Source organism: Lates calcarifer, linkage group LG7_1 (genome assembly GCF_001640805.2).
Source record: "Lates calcarifer isolate ASB-BC8 linkage group LG7_1, TLL_Latcal_v3, whole genome shotgun sequence".
NCBI classification, from domain to species: Eukaryota; Metazoa; Chordata; class Actinopteri; family Centropomidae; genus Lates; species Lates calcarifer.
The window spans coordinates 17914817-17924056 of NC_066839.1; the positions used below are offsets into that span (position 1 = coordinate 17914817).

The 9240-nt window shown below is 40.8% G+C and overlaps 2 protein-coding genes across 2 annotated transcripts; one reads left to right on the top strand and one right to left on the bottom strand.

Annotated features, from left to right (window-relative positions):
- LOC108895835 (NF-kappa-B inhibitor alpha) lies at nt 1-2469 on the top strand. Its single transcript, XM_018694775.2, has 6 exons — nt 1-314; nt 881-986; nt 1104-1311; nt 1432-1520; nt 1652-1912; nt 2028-2469. Exons 1-6 carry the CDS (start codon nt 85-87, stop codon nt 2055-2057), a joined length of 924 nt encoding a protein of 307 aa, XP_018550291.1. The 5' UTR covers nt 1-84; the 3' UTR covers nt 2058-2469.
- A 1441-nt stretch (nt 2470-3910) lies between these two features.
- Nucleotides 3911-8206, bottom strand: psma6b (proteasome 20S subunit alpha 6b). Its single transcript, XM_018694776.2, has 7 exons — nt 8021-8206; nt 7018-7112; nt 6162-6243; nt 5366-5521; nt 4979-5157; nt 4655-4749; nt 3911-4119 (listed from the first exon to the last, which is right to left on the bottom strand). Exons 1-7 carry the CDS (start codon nt 8094-8096, stop codon nt 4062-4064), a joined length of 741 nt encoding a protein of 246 aa, XP_018550292.1. The 5' UTR covers nt 8097-8206; the 3' UTR covers nt 3911-4061.
- Between the last annotated feature and the right edge of the window lie 1034 nt (nt 8207-9240).

The following is a 9240-nucleotide window of genomic DNA, read 5'->3' on the forward strand; positions in this document are numbered from 1 at the left end:
TGCGCCTCCCCTCAACGGCACCACTCTGCCCCTGACCTTAACATAGAGACAGAGCTGTTTTCTCCTCACAGTCGCGAAGCCAACATGGACGTCCATAGAGTGTCTAACCACAACCAAATGGATTATAACTTAGACAACATGGAGCCCAAACATGGGAAAATGCTGCCTTGCCCCGAAGACCGTTTTGACAGCGGCCTGGATTCCCTGAAAGAGGACGAGCTGGTGACCGAGTTTGAGGACATGACTGTGGACGCACACGATCACACACAGGAATACGAGCCTTGGAGAAATGCAGTGACTGAGGACGGTGACACGTAAGTGGGATTTTTGTAGATCAATAATATTGCAGCTTGCGCATTTGCAGATTTTAGAATCCTGCGTAGATTAAATGGGAGTTTTGCACAAGTGCGCAGCAGCAAAACTTCAAACCGAATGCACTGAAAACATATGAAAAGCTGTGGAGCGCATGAAAATGTCGAAAAGTTGCACGAAAACAAGTGGTCTTTAAAAATGAGTGCGTGTGTTACTTGTGTGTGTATGTGCAGCACAGCGCGTACTCAGTGTGTGTGTGTGTGTGTGTGTGTACTTTGGCTGAGAGAGCAGCCTGGGCGGTGCTAAAGTCCGCGTTGCGCGTTCAGGAAAGTCCCTGGCCCGCTGCCAGTAACTGATAAAGCATCAGATGTGTCAAGCCACAACTGGTGGAAATAACCCGACAAAACTCCATTCTTGCGAAACGCTCCACTGCTCAGGCTTTGTTCTTTCTCATTTGGCTGGAACCACTTCCTCCGTGCGTAAGTTTTTTTTTTTTTTTTTTTTGGAAAGGTACTATTTTAACTAACCTCTCTTTTTTTTCTCTCTCTCTCTCTCCCCTTCCCCACAGGCCTCTCCACTTGGCCATCATTCATGAAGCCACTGAACATGCCCTCCATATGATCAAACTGTCTCACAATCACCCCTTCCTCAACCTCCAGAACCACCAGAGACAGGTAAAAACCACCATCAGACTTAAATAAAAAGCTGCTTCTCATCCAGCACAAACACAAAAAGTGGTTTTAAAAGTAGCATATGATAATTAAATTCCCATTTCTGTGTCCTTCCCCCAGACTGCCCTGCACCTAGCAGTGATCACAGAGCAGCCCCTGTTGGTGGAGAAGCTCCTGAAGGCTGGCTGTGACCCGCGGTTGACAGACGACAGCGGGAACACGGCTCTCCACATCGCCTGCAAAAGGGGCTCCCTCGCCTGCTTCGGTGTCATCACCCAGAACTGCCAGCGCCACCTTACCTCCATCGTGTCCTTCCCCAATTACAATGGTAAGTGTTGAATAAGTAAATAAAAAAACAGAACTCACACACACAGATTGTTTTGTTTCACTTTGACTGTTTCCTGTATTGGGTTGTTGACTGAACGTTTCAAAATTTTTCTCCTCCCAGGACACAACTGTCTCCACTTGGCATCCATCAATGGCTACATTTCACTAGTGGAAAACCTTGTTCAGCTGGGTGCAGACATCAATGCACAGGTAGGTGTCACTGATTCCCAATTGAAGGCAGTTAGCATCATTTTTTTATTTTTTATTTTTGCAAAATAATCCAGATAGAAGAGCTGCATGCACTAAGCTAACATAATTTTCTTTCACGTTGTTTCCTGTAGGAACAGTGCAGTGGACGGACGGCCCTCCACCTGGCCGTAGATCTCCAGAACCCCACACTGGTGCGTTGCCTCCTCGACCTCGGTGCCAACGTTAACTGCTTGAACTACGGCGGCTTCACGGCGTACCACCTCACCTACGGGCGCCAGAATGAAGAGATCAGGTGCCAGCTGTTCGAGAGGACGGCGCAGGAGCTGAGGGAGCTGCCCGACAGCGAATCAGACGAGAGTGACATGGAGGATCTGGACCTGTCGGAAGACGAGGTCAGTATCTGATTCAGAATGGCCGAATGATGCAGCATCTCAAAAGTATAGATTTCATATAATCATCATCTCTAAAGTGTGGGTTTCTAATGTTTTTTTGTCATCTTTCCTACAGCTGTACGACGACATAAAGTTCGGAAAGTAAACTGAATCATCACTCCACTGGTGGTATGAATGACAATGAAGCTGCTACTGGGTTGCCGAACCAGGCCCCCCCACCCCGAACGAGGGACAAATCAGTACCTGTCCCCTCCCTGTCTAGGTCCAAGTCCACAGGTGCTGGCCCTGGGATCGCAAACATGAATGAAGATGGCGTCCGGTCCAGGTCATTGCTGGTTCAGGTCACAGAGCTCTGTGCTAAGAACCACGAAACAGCAAGACCATGACCTCCATGTAGTCCTTCTGTATACTGTATAAATATATATTGAAGTGTATATACCAGACATGTAATATATTGTAAATATAGAGATATTATTTTTGTATTTGTACATGGTGTGTGAATTTAAACACTATTAACAAAAAAATGTTCAGAATAAAAAGAAGTCTATGAATATAAAGAGCTTGGATTGGTGTGTTTCCTCCACTCAGCATGAGTTTAATTTCATGTGATGACTTGTTCATGTCCTTTCCATATTGTATAACAATCAACATTTCTCACTTACACAAAGTGACGGAGGTAAGAGTCATCACCCAGACTTGTGAAAGACACACAGATGAAAAAAATGATAACACTCAGCCACTTTGGAACAGTCTGGGATTTCCTTGTTGGGGCGAGGTCACCGGGTCTCTGAGTCACTGCGTTGAAAAGTCCCTGGGCAGCATAAGAGGAACATAATGTACTTAAATATTCCACCCTACCCTGGAACTACTGCTGAATAGCATCGAGGAACTGGCACAGGGGTAGAAATACCAAGGTAATTTTGTAAGGAGGAAATATATTTTTTAACAAAGATGGGGAAATGTGCTGAAGTCAGTGACACTGTTGCGTCAAAAATGATCAGGAAACTTTGCTGGGATTCTTCAGAGAGGAATTCCCTGAAATAACCAGCACTACTCACTATTTCCCAATATGAAGTAAAGCTGGTGCCAACATTTACTCAGGAAATGTGATTAGGTTTAATAGTTATTCTGTAGCCTGTAATCGTCCTCAGGGCTGTAAACATTAACTGTACAGGACTGTGGGGGGATTTTCCAAGGATCAAGGAGCAACTTGTTGCTTCTTAAGGACAGTGGGAATTATATAAGAGGTGTAAACACCAGTCTGAGTAAAAAAAAAAAAAAAGTCCCAACTCTTATGACCACATTTGGGAGAAAACATAGCATTTTAGTTGGATTTCTGTGCCTGATGAGATAGAAGTTAGGGGGACGCAAGCTGATGGGAAATGATCTAAAGGCAACTGAGAATGACTCTCTGGTGACACGTTAACATCATTTCTGATCATACTGGTAATGACTCGATGCTAAGCTGGATGGGGTCGCTGACACACACAAGCCCATATGTCAGCTTTGTCAAAACCATTTGTCAAACCAGTTGTCAGGGGGAACCAATTTTCCCTTCACAAAGAGAAACTACTTGTGTTGTATGATATATCCGGTGAGCTGAAGTAATCTATTTCTGACATACTACAGGTGTTTTAAAAAAAAAAAAAAAAAAAAAAAAAAACAAAGGCCAAAAATGTTGAGAAAATGAGGTCAAATCAAGTCTGCATCATTCACTGTGTAGTAAAATAACCTCTCCACAGCACCTTGGTATGTCATGTGATTTCTAGTGCAGCGAGAGCCACAACAGGAAGCTCAGAGGCAGATCTCTGCACCCGCTCATGTTCCCATAAACATTTCCCCCTGCTGCTCAGTTCAACTGACAGATGAAAACAGCTGATGAAACAGAGGAATTAGTCGTGTACGTGGCCGGGGGGTTAAAAGGTGTACGAGACTAAATTGTGTATAAATGCAAACAGCAACAATTAAGAGCAAAAATCTATCAATCAAAAACAACTGTTATTTTACTCCAAAAACTTTTTTTTTTATTATTGAATGAAACAGTGGGGGGTAAATGTACAGCAAACAAAGATAACACCGGTCTCCATCTGGGAACTCAATATCCCATCATGCTCTAACTTAATCCAACAGGTGATGCGCCTCTGCTCACTCAGTCCCGCTCTGCCAAGGATACCAGATGGGTGTCCACTTCACTCTCTGTCAGAATCCTGGAGAGAAAAAACAGATAAGCAGACGATTTAGTGAGTCTTATGTCGAAAATCTATTTTAATCCTCATCAGAGATGCAACAATTCTTCCATGAATTGACTTGTTGATTGACACAAAATTAGGGTTAGTTTAGTTATTTTTCAAGCAACATTTGCTCAAATTTGAATATTTGTTGCTTTTCTATGCTAATAACGTGAATCTTTTTCCACTGTTTTCTGTCATATCATGGACTAAATAATGAATTGATTTATTAAGGATTAAAACGATTGTTATTTACAGCCTCAACCCTAACATACTAAAATAAAAATGAGCTTCAGTGTCATTAAGTGACACGTTGTAACCAAGGAATTACATGGACAACGTGGGCATCAGCAACCAACTGTTGGTGATTACATTCTCACATCATCTTTGGAAAATCGCTTTCACTTTCAAAAACAGAAGAGAAATTATTCTGGAAGCTGCTATTTTTACCTCACAAGGGTAATTCCCACAAAATCTGCACGTGCTAAATCATCAACTATTCCCAGTGCTTTACCTGAACTTGGGGTCCTGCGTTGTGACAACGCCCACCTCCAGCTCAGAGGGCTTGAAGTCAATGGAGAGAACAGTTGAGAGACAAGAAATTGCCGTCTAAAGAGGAGAAAAAGGAGAAGAAAAAAATAGGTACGTCAGGGGGCAGATAAGATCAGGTTTATGATATCTTTATCATTTCGTATAATAATTTACTTGGTAGGGAAAATGATGGTTATGAAATTAGAAGAAAAACGCAGCTAGAAACCACCTGTGGTCACTTTCACATTTATGTTCCTCCCTAATCAACCTGTGCTGCATCTGTGTGACAAGTTTTTACATAGCTCACCTCAATAGTTTGTCCAAAGGTCCAGTCCAGTTTCTTTTTCACTTTCTTCTCCAGGAAGCTGGTGGCTTCTGTCTGCTTGACTCCAGCGGCAGTGGCCTTGAAGCCGCAGTAGTACCCTGCCGGGTCGCATTTGTACACCTGGGGGCCATACTCCTCATCTATGCCGATCACGATCATACCTGTAGGTTAACGGGCGTCAGAGGGGGAGAGGACAACAACAGTGACACTTGGCTTCAGTGCTTGTTATTAATATCACACAAGTTAAATGCAAAAACAAAAGTCAATCTTTAACTATAAGTCAGTATAAATTTCCCATGTTGTGTGATTGGAATCCTATCCGACTATTAGAACAAAAAGATCATAATAAATCAAAAAATCAATACATACAGCAGCCCAGTGGTCGCATCTCAGCGTTCTGCGTGTAGACTTGTGAGATGTCAGCAATTCTCTTACACAGCATGTCCACTGGAATCTCATAACCGTACTTGTACTGCCAGTTGGCTGCCTCATAGCGAGCTCGCTGCACTTGGGACCTGCTGTCAGCTGTGGGAGGTAAGAGCATGTTGAGGAGGGAGAGAGAAGAGGCTGATTTGTTTCCAAGCATCCATTAAACTGTCACAGTCACAGTGGTGCTTCAAATCTTTAGTGCAATGTTTAAATGACGTCCATAGAAAGTCAGTTCTCATGGCAAAAATAGAAGGCTTTTGGAAAGAGAAGCGGATCAGCGACAATAAAAGAAGAACATAACTGTCAAAAGATGCATGGAGCTCATCATTTTCCATTTTATCCATTTAAATCCAAAAATATTTCAAAAAACAAAGAAGTGGTTTGGTTTAAACCGGGTTTCACCTTTCACCTAATTACTGACACAGTTGCTGTGTCTTCTGAGCTGGCCACCACAGTTTACACTAAATGAGCAACTCTCAGAGAACACATGAGAAAAATAGAAAGTAAACAGAAGAATGGGAAGGAAATGCAAAGCAGCTGTTCAGCATGCAGCCTCTGAGTAAGACTGTGTCTGTCCTGAAAATTTAAAACAAATTTAACTTGGACTTCAAAGATTTAAAATCCAATTTCATACTGATATTAAAATAAAAGATTACTAGATTTTTAATCTAGCGATCCATTACAGACAGCGCTAACTGTCTCGGTGACTTCCATTATATAAACATCTTTTTCTTACCTGTCATCCCAGACATTACGCATCCGATATTATCTGTTATTCTGAAAAGGTGGGTCACTGTGGAGGCATCCAGAAGCTTGTCCTGAGAGAGAAAGAAAGAAAGAAAGAAAGAAATATCTGATAGTGGTCTCATCATGTGATGTCATTACTGTTTACAAAAGACTTATTTGACTCCTCAAATCAATAAGGTATACCAGTGATCAGAGTCACTACAAATATGACATGCACGCTGGAGCTACTAAGTATCCAATCAGCCCTCTGGCAGCATCCAAAGATACAAGTATTCAAGCACATAAATACAACCATGCCATCAGCATCTCTCATTTCTTTCAGAAGATATGATATTCATATAATATAAATTGGACACTATAAATTGAAAACAACAGGACTGAGTAAACAATTTAACAAATCAAACTACACTCTGGGTTCTAAAAACATGATGCACATCTTTTTCACACTAACTACATAATTGATGTCTCTTTAAACATGATAAATATACTGCAGTCTTAATATAAGATGTGAACCACTTTAACAAAAGATTTAAGATTCTCCAGATGAGAGAATCTGAGGTGCACTTTCACAGACAAAGGATATAGCCAAAGGATGTACATTCAATCACTCACAAATGACTCACCCATCTTGAACTGAAATGAATATATATTGTATAATTTCACATGTAGAGAGCTTAACAGAGACAACATTTAACTGTCAGTGTGGATGTTACTATGTACATGAGAGCAAGGACCACATGTCATGAGTGCAGGAGGATGCACCTTGTCACAGTAGTGAATGATGTGAGCTCAGAGTGCTGCCACTATCACAGCAATATGAAAACATCAACCTGATATCAACTCACCGGTACTTTTTTCTGTGTTACAACAACCGCACAGTCCTTCCCCCTGACTGCTACTGATGTGAGTCCGCCTTGGTTGATGGCCTTGAAAGCATATTCTGCAAAGTAAGCAGGAGACAAGCAAACATGTTCATCTGACAACAGCAAGTTAGGGAATGGTGATAAACAAGGACAGTAGTGAATGACTTTGGGCAGCAGGGTCGATATGTACAAACACAGCTGTTTCCCCCAGCGGGAAACTGAGAACAACAAAGAACTCAGTTTTGGTGTGAACTGATTGGCCAGCTGACACTGAATTACTGACAGCATGATATGTTGCATCCAAATGACAGTTACTTGTTCACTTTAATTCTTGAATATCATGGTATATTACTCCAGTGAATGTACAAAGATTTATTTTGATTTTTAATGGTCGTGGAGCAGCTTCAACTGTTGTTGATCAGGTGACATCAACAAAAGCTCAGTTTAATGTACTAAGAGTTGCCTGCAAAACATAGAACTAACGTATGGTTAATAGTTTAGAGTGAAATTTCACTTTCATTCTAATCAACGTCTGCCGTATCTCTAAAAAAATAATACATTTTGAACAACTGCGGCAAGATGCTATCATGACAAAGGTAGTTTGATAAAATAAATAAATAAATAAATAATATTCCACTAACTTTTCAATATTGTAACATTTGCCTCTGTGACAAGTTGACACTTTGAGCAATGAATCAGCTTGCTTGACTGCAAAGCTAACCATGCTAATTATCCTACTAGCCAGCTAGCTATTTTGATTCGCTCTGTTCAGTTTAATGCTACTACCAGAAAAACGGAGGTAAAATATCACTTCGCACGCCGTTAGTAAACCTTTCGTGGTTATATATGACACTACTTTCGCTTTGGCGGGGTGCTATTTATCAGTTAGAAGGCAAGCTAAGCGAACCATGACAGGGCATTTAGCTAGCTAGCCAACAAGTGAGCCTTCGAACCGGCTTTTGTCTGAACACATCCATATACTGACCGACTTGATAGAGTCTTCCTTCAGGAGAGAAGATGGTAATGTGTCGATCGAACCCTGCACTTGAGCCTCGGGACATTTTACAAGGTTAATTGGCCGAGAAGTTCGTCCAAATGAATTTGCAAGCAGATTTTACTTCATGCACAATATTTCCACCCGGAAGTTGAATTGAAGGGATCCGAACTTCATCCGGTGTGAGAGGCCTGCTTCGTTTCCATGGTGATATAATACTACCATGCAGTGTCTTCAGAAGTACTATAGGTAAGTGTTTCCTTTTCATGCTGCTTTATACTTCACCACATAATATAGCTGACTTTTTACACTACTAGCCTCATTTATTTGAGCAGTTATTTGCCATTTTATTAGATTTATATTCTACCTTCTAAATATATGGCTATTTCATAAAATACACTGTAGGCATAAGAACCAAACAGTAAACAAAGTGGTTTAAATTAGCTACATCTTGACCATCTTCAATATAATGCTATTCATACATCAGTATTAGTAATAATAATCCACTATTGCAATATTTAATACATTACACTGATGGGGACAATTCTGTCTGCATAATCAGTACTGCTGATTATATTTTTAACATTATAGCTATGTGTATAAAATAAAACACAATAAATTAAAATAAAATGGCAAAAGATGGCAAAAAAATGTATGTAGGCCTATAGGAGAGGGACCAATACAGAGCAATCCTGTGGCCAGCTAGCCTTTTTCACAGTAGATGTATTGATATGTCTAAGCAGGGAAAGCACTGGTGTAATAGTAACATTAATTTGCCAGTTCCAGGGCCGTGGTATTGAACATGCTGGCCCATTTAATGATTTATTGAATGAAACAAAGTCACTGTTAATCTTAATGCACTGGTTAGTTAACAGTTTAAAAACACACTTAAGATGCTTTTATCAACTAGATCCTTTATAATATTTTATGAGTATTGTTTATTAACGTGATTTTTGAATGTTTCAGAAGTCTGGTATTGAAAGTAACATATTCTGTATAGGGTCTCAGAGGCCCCAGCTGTAAACATGGGTAAATACAATGGATTTTCAGTGCCCTATAACAGTGGCTGGTGTTGACAGTACAATGCTGCATTACCTCTCTCTCCCAGATCCCCAATTAATTTTGTGGTAAAGGGAAGGTTTATCAGGGGAAAAAGGCATTTAAAGGGAAAAAATAATTGATTTTGCCATGATTGTTATTCTTTTTACAAA

Bases quoted from the DNA above. Each gene is read 5' to 3' on its own strand.
- psma6b (XM_018694776.2), bottom strand. From the start codon at position 8,096: ATGTCCCGAGGCTCAAGTGCAGGGTTCGATCGACACATTACCATCTTC. The intron at 7,113-8,020 runs GTCAGTATATGG...CTTACTTTGCAG, and splicing joins AGGAAGACTCTATCAAGTCG to AATATGCTTTCAAGGCCATC. The intron at 4,120-4,654 runs GTAAAGCACTGG...TTTTCTCTCCAG, and splicing joins ACGCAGGACCCCAAGTTCAG to GATTCTGACAGAGAGTGAAG.
- LOC108895835 (XM_018694775.2), top strand. From the start codon at position 85: ATGGACGTCCATAGAGTGTCTAACCACAACCAAATGGATTATAACTTA. The intron at 315-880 runs GTAAGTGGGATT...CCTTCCCCACAG, and splicing joins GTGACTGAGGACGGTGACAC to GCCTCTCCACTTGGCCATCA. The intron at 1,913-2,027 runs GTCAGTATCTGA...TCTTTCCTACAG, and splicing joins TGGACCTGTCGGAAGACGAG to CTGTACGACGACATAAAGTT.